The 18,174-nt window shown below is 37.4% G+C and overlaps 1 protein-coding gene across 3 annotated transcripts in view; it reads left to right on the plus strand.

Annotated features, from left to right (window-relative positions):
* LOC132099127 (NACHT, LRR and PYD domains-containing protein 3-like) overlaps window positions 1-18,174 on the plus strand; it is a 151,617-nt gene that overhangs the window by 36,798 nt on the left and 96,645 nt on the right. For all 3 annotated transcript variants that reach the window (XM_059505581.1, XM_059505583.1, XM_059505582.1), the window contains exon 2: window positions 8,626-8,771. In XM_059505581.1, coding sequence (XP_059361564.1) covers window positions 8,647-8,771 — 125 coding nt within the window. In that variant the 5' untranslated portion in view covers window positions 8,626-8,646. The remainder of the gene's footprint in view (window positions 1-8,625; window positions 8,772-18,174) is intronic.

Here is an 18,174-nt window from a genome sequence, read left to right on the forward strand (position 1 = left end):
TGTATTTGTATTGCATACAGATGATGGCGGTGTTGAAGCTCTTTTGTTTGCCGTTAAATGGTTGACCACTGTGTGTGTGTCCTATCGTAAAGTACGGTGAAATGTACTACATGATGGTAATAATGTGATTACATATCTATACTTAGTAATGCAACTAAAAATAAAAAACTCCATGTCTTAATAGCTGTTTACTTCAAATATGACTTAAGCTGGATTAAGTTAATCAAAAATCTCTGATACATGGTACTGTTGATCCTTAATCAGAGTATTGTCTCAATAGTGTTAAAGTGACGGATGATTGTTGTCCATGTAAAGGTACTCAATGTCTTTGAACACTCCAGGTAAAAGAAGTTAAAAGGTTGGTTCCCCCAAATCTGTCATCAATTACTCACCATCATGTTGTTCCAAACAATAGTCTTTCAGTCATCTTCAGAACACAAATGAAGATCTTTAAAATGAAATCTTTGTTCGTCACTGATAGTCCATGCCACTACCACTTGCACAATAACATGCATTTAAAAAAAAAAGCATAGATACAATAATGTTTAAATACTGTAAAGAGTGCTCCACAATTATTTGCCCTCTTTATCATTTTGGTTTTTCATTCATAATTCTAACTTCAAGTTAAAAAAAACAATAATAATAATAATTGAAAAATATGTGTGCTCCACAGTTATTGTGCAGCATTAATTTAATACTTTGTGTAACCTATAACCCCCTTCACACAAAAGGGCTAATCCATGGCTAGGTGTGCATTACATGATTTTAGTGCATGAGGTGGAGGAAAAATACCACCTAACGTGAAACTGGTTGACTCCGTTGAAGTCAATTAAAATTGTATATCACACAACTGTTAAAGCTAGGTTAAAAAGTTAAGTTAGAGCTTGTGTGTTTTCACACCCGTAAGACCTTTATTCCTCTTAGGAACACAAACAAAGATATTTTTAAGAAAATCAGAGAGCTTTCTGACCCTGCAGACCCAACTTACACATTCAAGTTCAAGACTGGTAGGAAGGACATCGTTAAAGTAATTTATGTGACTACAGTTGTTTTTACTCAGTTTCATGAAGCGACACGAGTGTTTGTGCCCTCCACACAAAAAAAGTAATCTACCACTTATTTACAAAAACATTGATCTGTAATGTGCATTCACGAGATTATCACAACGCATGAGTGTTGTGTTCATGTGACGGAAGACAAAACTGAGGTTGAACCACTGAAGTCACATGGTTATTTTCATAATGTCTTTCCTACTGTTTTGGAACTTAAATGTGTAAGTTGTGTTGCTGCCTATAGAAAATCTTTTAGATTTCATCAAAAATATTTTCATTTGTGTTTTGAAGATGAACAAAGCTACAGGTGCTGGTCATATAATTAGAATATCATCAAAAAGTTGATTTATTTAACTAATTCCGTTCAAAAAGTAAAACTTGTATATTATATTCATTCATTACACACAGAGTGATATATTTCAAATGTTTATTTCTTTTTATTTTGATGTTTATAACTGCCAACTAAGGAAAATCCCAAATTCAGTATCTCAGAAAATTTGAATATTGTGAAAAGATATTGAAGACACCTGGTGCCACACTCCAATCAGCTAATTAACTCAAAACACCTGCAAAGGCCTTTAAATGGTCTCCAGTCTAGTTCTGTAGGCTACACAATCAAGGGGAAGACTGCTGACTTGACAGTTGTCCAAAAGACAACCATTGACACCTTGCACAAGGAGGGCAAGACAGCGATCGTTGGCGCGAAGGAAGAGCTCACGTGCGGGGTAATAATCTATGTGGTTGAAATATTCCATAGGTTCCATAGGTTTAATGAGGAGGACCCAGAGACATTCTTTTCCTTGTTTGAGCATTTAGCAGAGGCTCGAGGTTGGTCTGACTCGACGCGTATGTTAATGTTACAGTGTGTATTAACAGGAATTGCACAACAGGCAAAATTACTGTTCTAAAAGCTTATGAACTTGTCCCAGTAGCATACCAACTGCGTTTTCGAGGTTGGAGACGTGGAGACAAGTCACATCTAGAGTTTATGCGTGATTTGGCTATGCATTTTGACTATTGGTGCTCCGCGGCCGGGGTTGACTCTTTTGAAAGCCTGTGTGAGTTAATTATTTTTGAGCAGTTTAAAAACTCTGTACCGGAGTGCATTGCCACTTATATTGGTGAGCGTGGAGTTAAGTCTGTTGGGGAAGCTGCTGCACTGGCTGACGATTATTTCTTGATTCATACTTCAAGAGGTGGTGTTGGCCATTATGAAACAAGGGCAAATAGACCGTTCGAAGATAAGAGAAGTCATGGTCCCGGGGACCATGCAAGAGACCAAGCAAGAGTTTCCTAGGACAAATCCTTTGATGTGTTCTGCATCCATCACTGACAATGAGTTAACTGGAATCACTGGAGAAGGGCGATCTGGAGTTGAAATTGTATTTGCCTTTTATTACGGAGGGATTTGTTTCATTAATGGGAAGCAAAGAGCAAGTGCGCATAAAAATTTTGCGTGACACTGGTGTGTTTGACTCGTTTATTATAGCTGCAACATTGCCATTTTCAAATGACACCTTTATGGGCTCTGACATTCCTGTAGTGGGAATGAGTTTAAATGTTTTGAAAGTACCACAGCACAAAATGATGCTGAAAAAAAAAACTTGGCTTAGGGGAGGTGGAGGATTTAGCAGAGCCTGATGAGGTCATGATGTCTGGTCGGCTGAAAAATAAGGAAGCTTTGGATAAATTGGAAAGCGTTTTGGGTCATCTAGAGTCATGTCAGCAGACACAGTTGGTTAGGCTGATAAGAAGTTTTCCTTACCTATTTGGAGATACGGCATCACGTACAACGCTATTAAAGCATGATATAGATGTGGGGGAGGCAAAGCCAATTAGGCAAAGATTTTATCGTGTTTACCCAGAGAAGTGTAAAAACTTGGAGGCTGATATTAAGTACATGATTCAGAATAAGATCGCAGTTCCCTCTGACTCTAGTTGGGCGTCACCCTGTCTCTTGGTCCCAAAGTCAGACACTACTCTGTCATAGAAAAAGAAACGCTTGCGCTTATTTGGGCGTTGCAGCATTTTAAGTGTGACGCATTGTCCCGGTCACCAGTGTGTTAGGTAAGATATGCCTACCCTAGAAAATTGTATCATTAGATACTGGTAGCTCGAGGGTACCTTTATGGGTCCCTGTCTTGTTAGGGGGGGGGGGGGTGCGTTACGGCCCTTGGCCTGTTTTTGCTTGTTCTCTTGCTCCTCCTCTATTTCAGACTTGATTGCTGTCACCTGAGAATGGTGTTTAAATGGGAGATTCACTGCTGAATTCGGGGCTCTCTTCCTGCTCTGTTCCGGTGGCTCAAAGCTTAAACGCTGCTCTGTTGACCTGTTCAGGTCCATGCCTCGCTCTGGATGCCAGCATTCTTCACTGATGCACATTTGAGTTTAAGTTTTTGCCTTTTGTTACACTCAACACTTGCACTCATACACATCATACATCCATGCATTTGCCTTACACTACTGATATTGACATCCACACACCCCATATTTGGATTTTGTTGTTTAAACTGTGTTGGATACACAAATTTATGTTTTGTACCGTTTGTTTGTGGCATGGTCTCCTATCGCTTGTTATGAGTTATGAGGCTCTGAGTTAGTCGTAACAAACTCAATTCTTGTGACCTGAGTGCTCTGTTAGGTTATTATTCAGTGAGCATATCCGCAATATATTTCGGTCATAGGTCATTTAGTGACTTCTATAAAAGTAAAAGTTATTCTTGCAATGTTTTTTAAATGATAGTATGCTGATTTAGTTACTGCTTTGACATGACTACTGACACTAAGGTCTGTCTCCAGAATCACACCAAGATTCCTGACTTGATTTTTAGTTGTTTGGTCCCTAGAGTCAAGGTATGCATTCACCTTGAACACTTCATCTTTGTTTCCAAATGCAATGACTTTTTCCTTGTTTAACTGAAGAAAGTTCTGGCACATCCAACTATTAACTTTATCAATGCATTGGCAGAGGGAGTCAATGGGGCTGTAGTCATTTGGAGATAAGGCTAGGTAAATCTGGGTATCATCAGCATAGCTGTGATAGGCAATTTGGTAATATCTCATTATTTGACTTAGTGGGAGCATATACAGGCTAAACAAGAGCGGTGCAAGAATTGACCCTTGTGGGACTCTGCATGTCATGGACGTCCACTTAGACTTATGCTCTCCTAGTCTCACATAATAGCCTCTCCCTTCTAAGTATGACCTGAACCATTTGAGTACCATCCCAGACAGCCCGACCCAGTTTTACAGTCTCTCTAGTAGTATGTTATGATCGACAGTGTCAAATGCAGCATTGAGATCTAGCAATACCAGCACCGATATTTTGCCAGAGTCAAAATTTAAGCGAATATCATTTATTATCTTAATGAGTGCTGTCTCTGTGCTGTGATGCGGTCGAAAACCAGTTTGAAAATTGTCCAGGTATCCATTTGAGTTTAAGTATTTGTTCAGCTGATTAAAAATGACCTTTTCTATAATTTTGTCTATAAAAGGAAGATTAGATATTGGTCTAAAATTGCTGAAAATGCTGTTATCAAGATTGCTCTTTTTCAGGAGGGGCTTAACAACTGCAGTTTTTAAGGAGTTTGGAAATGTCCCAGAAAGAAGTGAGATGTTCACCACTTCTAAAAGATCTGCTTCTAAGCAGTAAAAAGATGCGGGAAGTGTGTCAAGGTGACAATTTTAGGTGCTACACTATGTCTTCCAGAATTTTGCTATCAATTGCTTCAAAAATAGACATAGTATCTTTTTGATAATGTGGCCTAATCTGTCTGACCTCTGCATTACTTGAGGATGTGTTAATCGCCTTCCTGATATTGATGATCTCAGAAAAGAAGGATGCAAACTCATTGCATTTGCTGTCTGAGAGCATTTCACTGGGAATCTGACTTGGGGGGGTTTGTCAGTCTCTCAACAGTGGCAAAAAGAGTACGAGTGTTATTTAAGTTACGGTTTATAAGGTTTGAGAAGAAATTCTGTCTAGTTGTGGCTAGTTTCACATTAAAAGCATGAAGGCTGTCTTTATAGATGCTATAGTGAATTTCAAGTTTTGTTTTCCGTCACATCCGCTCGGCTTTTCTGCATTGTCTTTTCATAGTCTGACCTGCTGTTGATCTTCTCCAAACTGATTTCTGTCTGTTTGTTTTCTTACTGAATATTATTGGAGCAATATTATCAATAACATTGCTCCATTCTTAACTTTTGAGTTGAAGGGATCAAGGAGAATATCAACAGAGTCTGCAGAAATGCTTGGTGTTAAAGATATAGCCTCCATAAATAGTACACTTGTGTTCTCGTTTATGCATCTCTCTTCAAGAAATCTCAACAGTGTCTCTACTTCCTCCGCAAACTGAGGAGAGCCAGAGCCCTGGCCCCCATCATGTACACCTTCTACAGAGGCACCATCGAGAGCATCCTGTCGAGCTGCATCACTGTGTGGTACGGCGCCTGCAACACGTCCTGCCAAAAGACTCTGCAACGCATAGTGAGAGCAGCTGAGAAGATCATTGGTGTCTCTCTCCGCTCCCTCCAGGACATTTATGGAACACGTCTCACCCGCAAAGCCCTCTGCATCGCAGGTGATCCCACTCACCCATCACACAGCTTCTTCAGCCTGCTGCCATCAGGGAGGAGACTGCAGAGTCTCCAGGCCAGGACCAGCAGACTGAAGGACAGCTTCATCCATCAGGCTGTCAGGAAGCTGAACTCCCTCCCGAACTTGCCCCCCCTCCCCTCTTCTTCCCCAGGCACCACTGAACTATGAACCCCCCCCCCCCCCCCCCACACACACACACACACTTATTATATGATGGCATGCACAAGTCACTTTGTGCAGCATTGGCCTGCTCACTACCTCATTCGGCATGAAACTGACGTCATTCCACTACCTCATCAGTCAGTTAAATAAAATAACTGCTCTTGAGCCCTTTGTCACTTTGCTCAGACTTAATAAGGTATTTTTTAATAAGTGATTTTTTTGCACTAAAAATCTTTTATCTGCACTGTTGTTCACTTCATTGATTTGCACTGTATATGTCATTTGCCTTGCGCTGCTTTATTTAACTTTATTTTTAATTTTATTATATACCTTTTTGTTTTTACATTCCCTTATTGTTTAGTTGTATCTACATTTTATATTTGATCTAGATTTTTTTAGGCTTTAATGTTAATGTTATCTGTATGCACCTTGGTCTGAGAGGAACGCAATTTCGATTCTCTGTATGTATGTACTGTACATGTGGAAATTGACAAAGCAGACTTGAACTTGAACATCTGACAGAGACCGATCTAGATTCAGTTGTAGCACCGATCAAAATATCAAAGAAAATACAGAAATGATCAGATAGTGTTACGTCCTTAATAACAATGGATTAAATGTTTAGACCCCTACTGATGATTAAGTCTAGAGTGTGTCCACCTTTGTGTGTGGGTCCATGCACATGCTGAATCAGGTCAAAAGTGTTTAGAACCGTTATCATTTCTTTTGAAGTTTTGTTTTCTGCATTATGTGAATATTAAAATCCCCTGCAATAGCAAAACAGTCAAACTCTGAGGAAATCATTGATAACATTTCTGTGACCTCTTCAACAAAGGCTGGAGAGTATTTTGGAGGCCTGTAAATAATAATAAACAGAATGCGTGGAGAACCTGACCAAAGGACACTTGCTTGCATTGATAGACATCTTTAAATAGAGCAGCTACACCCCCAGCTCTCCTAACAGTCCTGCAGACACTCATGTAAGTGAAGTTAGGAGGGGCTGCTTCATTGAGGATTGTTGCACTGCAGCTGTCTTCTAGCCATGTTTTATTTAGAAACATAAAATCCAGATTGTTTGTGGTTATAAAGTCATTGATTAGAAATGATTTATTTTTTAGTGAGCGAATGTTTAAAAGTGCTAACTTGATGGCAGTGCTTTGTGTCTTTACATCAATCTTAGTTTGATGCAGAATAGGCTGCAGATTAGATGAGTTTGCCCTTCAGCTTGAGAAGGCCGTAGACTTTCTATCACGTGATAAAACTGAAATAGAGAAAGCTACAGGCACACTGGGTTCCCGCTTGTTCTGTAGGCATTTGTATTTGTGAATGTTGCTGTTATTATAGCGAGGACTCGACACATCACTGAGTGCTGCTATCAGTTGTTTTTGGTTCACCTTCAGCAGATAGAGGGTTTGGGCCCTGGCATTGTGGCAGTGGTCGGAGAGCTCTCACAGGAGCAGGGCCCACAGGCTTTGGTGGTTGAAGGGCTCGCCATTTTTGTTGATATGGCTTGACGCACGCACACAACCTGCGTCGATTCACGCCTGGCTCCGCGTTTAAAAAGAATGTAAATTCAGTCTAACTGCTTGCTAATTTTCCTTGGATGAAATGAAACATTCAGCACATTTTCCACTTTTTCTTAAAATACCAAGTACAACGTAACATATAATCCTTTAATAATTGACTAAAGAAATACAGTTCTTTATATAAAAATTATAAATCTTTCCAGTGAAATTCAGTAATAAATTTAATTCTGTAAAATTAGCTATAACATTCTAATCTTGTCTGCTGAATATATATATATATATATATATATATATATTCCCTCCCAAAACACACTTGAAATTTGAATGGATTTCAGGGTTATAATGGGAATTGTATTGGTTTTAATGTAAACCATAATGGTGTCTATTTGATGGATTCTATTGGTGGAAAGGAATTTTGTAATGGTTTAATGGAAACTGTCATTTCTGCTTTTTTTCAGCAGGGTAATATACTGTGCTGCACATTATTGACAATATTGAGCTGAAACAAATTCTAAAATCGTAAATAAAATCGCAATTTGATATGTTCCCCATATCGCACAGCCCTAGTATATACTTAATTATACTGCAAATTTACAGTTCTACTTTTATACTATGTACAGATATACTACATTGTACTGCAGTTTTACTGCAGTTTTACTTTAATGTTCTGCAGTTATTTTTTGTAAGGTTATTGTCCCAATAAGGCAGCATTCATTTAATAATTTTAATTAAAATTACAATTTACACTCAATACGTTAATACTGTGTACCATTTTACAATGTACTACAATACTGAGGTGCAGATAATTGCCATTATTTGCAATATGAAGTAAAAAGTTAACAGTGTAAATAAAAATATATAGCTCTCATAAAATCTCCTATGATTTGAGGGGTTTTCAGTAGCACTTCAACAATGAAACCTCAGCAATGAAAATAGATGTCATCAGATGTCATGATCAGTTAGTTGATTTGTGTCAGAGACGTCACGTTAAAGCAGCAGAAACACAACAAGCTCTGAATAAGATTCATGCTGAAGTCAAATATGTTCACAAAAGAGCATGAGCGAGCTCAGATACTGACGATGCTCATGAGGATCTCTCTTCAGATCTTCTTCACTGCAGTCAGTAAAGTATCGCTTTATGGATTCAGAAGAAAATGATCCTTCACAAACTGCTGCAGCTGCTGTATCTGAAGCACCACATTTTCTTCAGTCTCATTGTGACTAGCGTTAAGATTTGTTTTCACTGAATTGTAATCGCAATATTTGTGTCATTTGTTTCCATATACAGGACTGAAGTCAGTTTCCCATTATGGGGAGCACAGAGAGCAGTGAGAGATCTTCATCTCCTGATCCCAGCTGTGTGTCACTGAAGAGTGACAGATCAATGCCTCTTCCTCCTAAATTCAGTGATGATCCAGTGACCTCTGACCCCAGGTGAGATATAATCCATTGTTATGGTCAATTCACGCTGCACTGATAAACACTGACCAGTGTGAACTATCACCGGATCAGAGGACATCATTTCCCAGATGCTCCACGAGCCGACAAATGCTGCTTCAACGTGTTCAATCAGAGAAAACACACACTGAGTGACAGCAGCAGACGCAGACAGGAGTCACACACTGATCCACAAACCAGACCAAGAGTCTGTTTCCACTGTTAGTGAACCACACACTGACTTACAATTACAGCTGCAGCTAACCATCATTTTACTGATTCATCTGCTGATTTTTCTTTTTATTCATCAGATGAAAAAAAAAAAGGAGTTGAATTTGAATGATTATTTAAAAAAATATATTCTTTCTCATCCTGCCCAATATGGAAGCATATAGGTAGCAAAATTCATTTTTAAATGTAATATGCAAAATGACAATTTATTTCTGTATTTAAATGTACATTTTCCCATACATATGTGTTACATTTAGTGCAAAATGACAATCATATTTTCCATTTCCTACACTAGTTTTAATATGGAAATTAAAAACCTAGAATAAATTAATGCTTTATAAGTTGCAAAAGTCAAAGGACATTGTATTACCAAAAATTGATTAGATATGTTTAACATTATCATTTAAATGCCATTTTTCCTAAATGCATTTAGACTTATGGGAAGGGTTATCATGACAGTAAGGAAATTTTCCCACCGGTTAAAGTGAGTTAATTTCAATACGTAGGATAGTCTTAGGCTACAGTTGCAACGGTCTACTCAGAAATTTAAAGAAAGACCTTTACACAAAGGCTCTTATGCATGCTATTGTCATTATTTATTTATATATATATATATATGGATTAAGAGCTAAATGTTTTCATTTCAGTTCATTCTTGGTTAAAAAAATAATTGTCAGGTTTCATTTGCAAAGCAAAATTAGAACGGTACAGCATTTACAAATAAATCTTATTTAACTGATTTTTCAAACTGCTTACATTATTCATTTTTGAATTATGCCTTTACTGTGTGACCAAAAATTGTAATTTGTTACTTTGATCGCGCTGATGCCTCACACGCACATATTCTTTGGAGACAACAGCCATTCTCTGGCATATTTTTTCTCATGATTTTTTTCTTTTACGTCAATACTGAAACACGTGTGAAATCCGAAGCCTAATTTACCTAATGAATAATAGTTTATCTTCAAATGGGCAACATCACGAATATGGAAACATTTCGATTTGTCCCGAGTGAGAGCGATAAGCCCAACCTTACCTTATGTATCATTTAAATTATTTTTATTTATTTATTTATTTATTTTTGTTTATAAGCCTATATTATTATATACTGCAATAATACTTATCCATTAGAATTACATATTTTTAATTCTTTGTCTATTCTGATTATTTGTGAAACGGACGCAAACAGTTCTGTCGCTGAAGAACTGAAACGTAAACAAAGGAATTATGATCCATATTACAACGTTATTGCTTCGTTGGACTAAACGTGCTTCATGAGATGTCATTCAGTGGACCCTTACCTTTCTAACTAAACCGGGATTTACAGCTGTGGATGTGTTTATGACTCGTTATTACGACGGATCTGGTATGTACTGCGTTTCCATTGCTCATGTTTGTATGTGTACTGCTTACACAAATGTAGCAAATACAGTCTTTATAAGCTTTCCATTGAAAAACAGCGATCTGTCGTCGATGCTTGAGGCTTAGATCTTTATAATGATACATAGTTTGTCAAGATTAAATTTGTCCTGTTTCATTTAATCTATTCATAAACACTGACACGTGCGAGTTGAGAGGCTTTGAGGACGAGGGCGTCGGGGTGCAGGCTAAAAGGTTAAAGAATAAAGTTAAAGTTAACAAAACATTAGTAATTCTGACCTTGCACCGATGGTTTTGATTAGAATACATCACATCCGGTCGGGCGTTTGCATATGGTCTAGTCGCATAAATTCAAATATTTGAACGCATTCGAGGCTCAAATCGGATCTGAAATTTCTGCATACGTATGTGATCGGAACTCCACACAGCTCCCGCACTACTTTCTAGCCGCGAAACCTGTATTTAGCGATTTCACCTGAAAATTTATTGATTTACGACGCGCGGTCTGCGCCGCTAGAGGAGGCAGCCTCAAACTGTGCCTCGGCCGGAAAAGCCGCGGTGAAAGGCTGAGCCACGGCGGAAAGTGAGAGAGGCTTGCTGTGGTAAGAACTGGGGTGTGGCCCATGCTGGTTGAATGCCTGCTGCTTCTGCGATACAGCGCTCGAGGAGAGCCCGGTTTTGAGCGGATTGATCGTGGTGTTGAGCGAGGCGAGCTCGGGCTTTGCACGGTCCATTGGCCACGACGTGTGGCTTGGCGAGAAGAGCAGCTGTCGCGATGACGTTTGATGGTGCTCAACGGCCGTGTTTGATGAGTTAGGAATGATCATGGGTATCGGCAAAAGTAGCAGATCTGAAAAATCCCTGGTTTGGATCTCCTCGCTGGAAAGAAAATTGTGATAAGATAACAGACAGAGCAAACCGGGATGCTGATAAACCGTCAATGGAGACAGGTAAGCTAATTCAGCTGTATTTATACCCTAAGGTTGATTATCTTAAGTGGCTCCACCTCTGCTAATTAGGCTAAGTATCTGACGTGCTCCTCCCGAACCTTGTTATGAAACTACATTTATTACCGGCTTTAGACCTCGGGATCAAAGGTCCAGCGATGTCCAAAGAACATTCCTGGTTAACTCTGTCTGGTATAATAGCTCCAAAATCACTTCATATTGTTTTATTATAGCCTTTACGCATGCACTGTTCTCAATTTAACATTATGTTTCTATATTTCTGTCTCCAGTTAGAAATATGTATTTTATTATCTGTCAAAACTTTGCCTACTAAATTTACACTTGAGTGCATAATTTGGTCATGTATTTTCTGTACTATGTTTCCTTTTGCTTCTTTATTAACTACTGTTCGTCTCATGCGCACTAATTTATCAACTTCATTATTTCCTTTGGCTAATGCACTGTCTGCCTTGGAATGTCCTGGCTGATGTATCACTGTAATGTCAAAATCACCTATTATTTTTTTGTATCTCTTGCCATAATGTTGCGTGTTCAATTTGCTTACCTTTTGACTTGGTGTAACCGTTCTCATTCCAGATTTGCAAATTGTCATTAATTCCTGTTGCAACTGTTATCCGTCACTATTATGGCCTGTAAAATTCCAAGTTTTTGGAGTGTTTTCAAAGCCTGGAACACTGCCATGAGCTCTGCGTACTGTCCTGTGCCTTGCGCTACTCCCTCTTTTGAAGCTATGACCTTGTTGCTCTGTTTCAGACTGAATGCCCAGTGCTTCCTCATCTGCGGCCGTTTTTGAGCCATCTGTGAAAACAACTGTATTTTTATAAAGATTTAATTTATTTTTCTGACATTTAAGTTCCTTTTGTCTGATTTTCAGATCTGGATCTAGAAGCATACTTTACCATCTCTGCCATCGGCTATTAAGCGCATGGTCATCCTTTACATTGTTTTTGGAGAGATGAGCTAATACTGCTGTTTTCGTGTTAATAAATATTTTCTGGCCCCATGCCAGGCCTTTCAACTCGGAATATCGTTTGCTAAGTGCTGCCAGCTGCTTCTCCACGCCAGTAAATTTAAGTTCTGGGATCTCCCAGCTTCCAGTCATAATTCTAACAGGTATGTTACTTTTCTCATTTCTTACTATTAATTGGTAACATGTTTCGTCCGTTTCCAAGTCAGCTTCTAAATTTTTTCTCATCATTTCTTCCTTCCAGCTGTCCTGTGTTTAATATAGCTGTTTTAATTTCTATCAACGCTTCTTTAGCTTTTTCGGTCCATTTCAAGTGTCCCCCTCTGATAGTCTCATATATATAGGTTTAGACATTTGGCTAAAGCGAGGGATTAAGTCTCTAACATAACCCAGTAACCCCATTGTTTGCTGGACCTGTCAAATTGTTTTTTGGGTCTCAAGTTGATTTACTCCGACTTTCATGGACTAAGTAACCCATCTGTTACCTGCTGAAATCCAAAATTCGACTATATCAGTCATTAATTGTGTCTTTTTTTTTTATATTTATTTTCAAACCTGCCTCCGCAAGCCGTTTCAACAATTCTGTTACAAGGTTTACTTGTTCTCGTTCTCCATTTGACACAATGTCGTCTATATAAAGTTCAACGTCTAAATCTTTCAGAATTTTACGCTTTACTGATTGAAAAGTTACAGGCGAGTTTATCACCCATCAACAAATGACGGTAAACATAATGTTTGCTGTTTACAGTAAAAGCAGTCTTTTCCTGACTTTCTTGGGCTAGAGGAATCGAGTAGAATCCACTGGCCAAATCAATTTTCGAATAAAACTGTCCATCTCGTATTTTGTTCAACTGTATCTCACGAGTTAATTACATAACATTTATCCGGTCTTGTTAAACGATTCAAAGCCTCAAAGTTTGTCTCTCAAAATGTCCCGTCCGGTTTCACAGCGAACTAGATCGGCGAGTTAGTAATAGTTCCCTGTTCTTCGAGCTCTTGTATGGTTAAAGTTAGTTCTGCCATTCCGTTTTTATTAATTGGGTATTGCCTTTTGTGGTTTATGAATTCCAACCTCAATAACGTGTGCAAACCTATCATCTACTTTGCCGCAGTCATTTTGCTCTGTACATATGAAGTTTTACTTAGCTCTGACATTAACTGGTCCTTAGCCCTATCGTGAACGTTTAATTTCATTTTTGATTCTTCTTCATTCTTGCTCATAATTAACCGGCTTTAATCTCAAAACCTTTTTCAGATCTTTTGCTGCTAATACATTTTTAAAACTTTCAATCATATTAATTCACATCGTTCACCTGTTTTTTCCGGTTTTAACTTATGTCCGTCATATGTTTGTAACTATTTAACAGTAACCTTTTGCCCTTTCTGGGCTATTTAACAATAACCTTTTGCCCTTTCTGGGCTATTTAACAATAACCTTTTGCCCTTTCTGGGATATCTTCATAACATCAATATTGTACCCTTTCTGGGCTATATTCATAACATTAACGTTTTACCTTTTCTGGGCTGTATTTGCAAATACTGGTCCACCCTTTCTGGGTGTTTGATTAATAGTCTATTTCTGGGCTTTCTCACCGCTTAGTCGTCTTTTATGTTGTATTTTATATATTACCTCAGCTATTTAACTGTAAGCCTAACTACGCTTACTCTACTAGGCAAGCGCTCAATTGTCTAATTCTGGCCAGTAATTAGACAATTAAAGCACGTTGGGCGCCATGTTTTATGGTGTCTCCTTTTTCTATACACCTTTTACCGGTTTATTTATTATTCTCAGGTAGGTAAGGAAAGTCGACTCTGGACAAAACTATAACCTTTTCAAAAATACTTACAATTTGCTCAGAAGACTTCCCTGTGGTCAGTTCTTGCTTACGACTCTTAAATTACTACTCTTGCAGACCATAACTTGTCAATAATAAAATACAAGTTTTATTAAAGTTAACAAAAGTTATATCAAAGTGCAATAGTAAAGTTACAAAATCAAGGTATAATCAGCTGGTATCAGGCGTCGAGGGATACTGCGCTTGTTCAGTACCCGTCTGTTGAGTCTCTCTCTAAGTCTTTTATACACTGACGTTGAACGCTGGTTCTTCTGATGTCATCACCTGGTGTGCTGCCAACTCCTCTGCCGAGGCTTTCAGTTGTTTACTTCGCATTGCTTTAGCCCTTTTCCTCTTCTTTTTCCTCTTAACCGTCTGTGAAATACACCTTAACTACTATATTGTCCATTTATCATAAAAACTATTTCAAATACATAAGTGTTTCTACTCTAAATCATTCACTACATACATTTCATGCAAGTAAGCAGTTTTCTTAACCCTCTGGGGACGGATTGGGCGGTACCGCCCAAAATGGCATACTTTTACAAATGTGTAGTTATCTCAAAAACTATTAATGCTAGAGAGATGCGGTTTTTTTTGCCGTCTTCCTCAGATTCCACTGAAAACAGCGGTATTCAGTTTGTATATTAAACACGCTTCCCTTATTGCGCAATACCACTGCGTAAACAGGCCAATGAAAACTATTATGTTAGGCAGATTCAACACGCAACAACCAATGTAAAAACCGCTGGGAGGAATATTTTTCTAACCCAATCAGAGGAAGGTTACCATGATTTATTCTAGCCATTCAGAGGACTCTGTAGCTCTGCTGTAGCCTTGTAAAAGCTGGGCTGGACTATAGTAAAACGACCTCCAGCCAGGTGTAATCAATAACCGATCGGAGAATCAGCATGAGGTGGAGAAAGCAGAAAGCGATCGGAGTGTTACAGAGAACGATCGGAGTATTAGCGAGCACAAAGAGATAAATTCGAGAGAGATATAGCATTATTACAGAATTGTTTTATCAAAATTGCAAGCAGTAAAAGATTTAGGGCAGAACAAGCTCTGGAACAATTACTGGAAAGTGACGAGGGGAAATCTGGAGCAGACAGCTTTTACACAGATGACGAAGTATTTTACCAGGATGGGGAAGATCCATTTGAGGACTGGTATGTAACTTCAAATAACCTCTTTATCATTATAATTTATTATATCATACATCTTGAGTATGTATATGTTTTGGATTTTTAGTCAGATAGCGATTGAGGCATGAAATATTTGTTTTAGTGTACCATACTACTCTTTCCCTGTAAACTCAGTTCAAGAGTGGTGTGCAATTTGTTTCAATAGACTGACTTACTCAACTAAGTAAACTGCTCAGGTCAAGAGAGGTGAAATGTGTTTTTAGTGTACAGTGGAGTTTCATAGGGTTACATGAGTTTATAGGAGTTATTTTTTCTACATTGAATTTTGACACAAAAAAAGCTTCCAGTTTGATTGTGTATTTGCTCTGATGCAGGATGCAGACAGGACAAATCGCCGCACACCCCTACCCATTGTCCCTTGGACCCAGCAAACCCTGCACACAAGCCTGCAGATGTCAGAAAGTACTGTGAGCACTGCAAGGCAAGCAAAGTGTACAACAAGACCTCCTGGCCTTGCTTTGCTCACTGGCATGCCTAGGACTGTTTGTAAAAAAAGTTAATTATTTAATTGTTCTTTACACATTTGATTAAACAATAACACATTTCTGTCAAGCAAAGAGTTTGAAGAAATTTTTTTTTTTCAAAAACTGTTCTATATTGTGTGTTTTTCAGTAATAAATGACAAAAAAAAAATCTCATTTTCGTTTTTGAAATTCTCTAGTTTATTGTACAATTTTTCACTCATACTTCCTTTATAAACATATTGCATGCATGCTTATGGTAGCTTAGGGTCTTCTGAATCCATCGATACCAAATACATGGTGGTCCATCATCATTACATATGGTTTATAAGCCGAAATGTAAAAATAGAGAAAACAGACCAAAAAGGGCTTAGTCCCAAAAATAAAAAAAAAACGCCTAGGACTGTTTGTAAATAAAGTTAATTATTGAATTGTTCTTTACACATTTGATTGAATATTAACCCATTTCTGTCAAGCAAAGGGTTTGAAAAATATATTTTTGGGTCAAAAACTTTTCACTTTTGTTGTGTGAGGTAGGATTTTCAGTAATAAATGACAAAAATCTTATTTTCGTTTTTGAAATTCTCTAGTTTATTGTACAATTTTTCACTCATACTTCCTTCATAAACATATTGCATGCATGCTTATGGTAGCTTAGGGTCTTCTGAATCCATCGATACCAAATACATGGTGGTCCATCATCATTACATATGGTTTATAAGCCGAAATGTAAAAATAGAGAAAACAGACCAAAAAGGGCTAAGTCCCAAAAATGAAAAAACGCCTAGGACTGTTTGTAAATAAAGTTAATTATTGAATTGTTCTTTACACATTTGATTGAACATTAACCCATTTCTGTCAAGCAAAGGGTTTGAAAAATATATTTTTGGGTCAAAAACTTTTCACTTTTGTTGTGTGAGGTAGGATTTTCAGTAATAAATGACAATCTCATTTTTGTTTTGAAATTCTCTAGTTTATTGTACAATTTTTCACTCATACTTCCTTCATAAACATATTGCATGCATGCTTATGGTAGCTTAGGGTCTTCTGAATCCATCGATACCAAATACATGGTGGTCCATCATCATTACATATGGTTTATAAGCCGAAATGTAAAAATAGAGAAAACAGACCAAAAAGGGCTAAGTCCCAAAAATGAAAAAACGCCTAGGACTGTTTGTAAATAAAGTTAATTATTGAATTGTTCTTTACACATTTGATTGAACATTAACCCATTTCTGTCAAGCAAAGGGTTTGAAAAATATATTTTTGGGTCAAAAACTTTTCACTTTTGTTGTGTGAGGTAGGATTTTCAGTAATAAATGACAAAAATCTCATTTTTGTTTTGAAATTCTCTAGTTTATTGTACAATTTTTCACTCATACTTCCTTTATAAACATATTGCATGCATGCTTATGGTAGCTTAGGGTCTTCTGAATCCATCGATACCAAATACATGGTGGTCCATCATCATTACATATGGTTTATAAGCCGAAATGTAAAAATAGAGAAAACGGACCAAAAAGGGCTTAGTACCCTAAGGGTTAATGTTAGTGAAGTTACACAATACATTTTCCATATAGCAATAATCACAAGGTTACATATTTGTACTTAAGCAAAAGCATTATTACTACTTAGGTTATAGTACCTCTGTTTATAGCAATTTAAGCATTAATCAAGACAGTACAATTGCAAAATCCTCATCTCCATTAACAATTGGTTCCTGGGACTTTAGAGAACTGGAGCTTGTAGCCTAGAATGTTTCTTTCTAAATTATGTGAAAATCATCTTGTTTACTCACTTACAATATATTGATTTAAATTTTCTAAGACACTTTTTGTTGGTAAAAGTCATATGCGAGTAGGCGTCAACTATCATGAATATCATTGTGATTTACACCTGAGAAGACAAAGGCCCGCATAATGAGCTGCATAATGAGCCGTTCTGTCTACTGTGTGTCTGAGAGGGAGGCATTACAAGAAAGAATGTGAGGACAAAATAAATGTATATAATTTTAGGTTTGTAGTTTTAGACTATTTAGTTATCCCACAACATAATTTAATATCCGCTTGCAAGTGCACTTAAACAGTTTATTAGGAAAAATCAAAGCTAACTTTCAAAGCAGAACTCCAGTCACACAATCCTTCATAAATCCTTTTAACAATGTTTTTCTAAAAAAAACTAAACAAAAAAAAATTATTAAAAAATTATTATAAATGTTAAAAAAGAGAATATTTTTTCAGGTGATAAATTGAAAGAACAGCATTGTTTGTTACATTTGTTACAGTTACATTTATGTTACATTTATATTTACATCAAGCTTTTGAATGGTATAGTAATGTATATTGTTATT

Source organism: Carassius carassius, chromosome 22, assembly GCF_963082965.1.
Source record: "Carassius carassius chromosome 22, fCarCar2.1, whole genome shotgun sequence".
Lineage (NCBI taxonomy): Eukaryota > Metazoa > Chordata > Actinopteri > Cypriniformes > Cyprinidae > Carassius > Carassius carassius.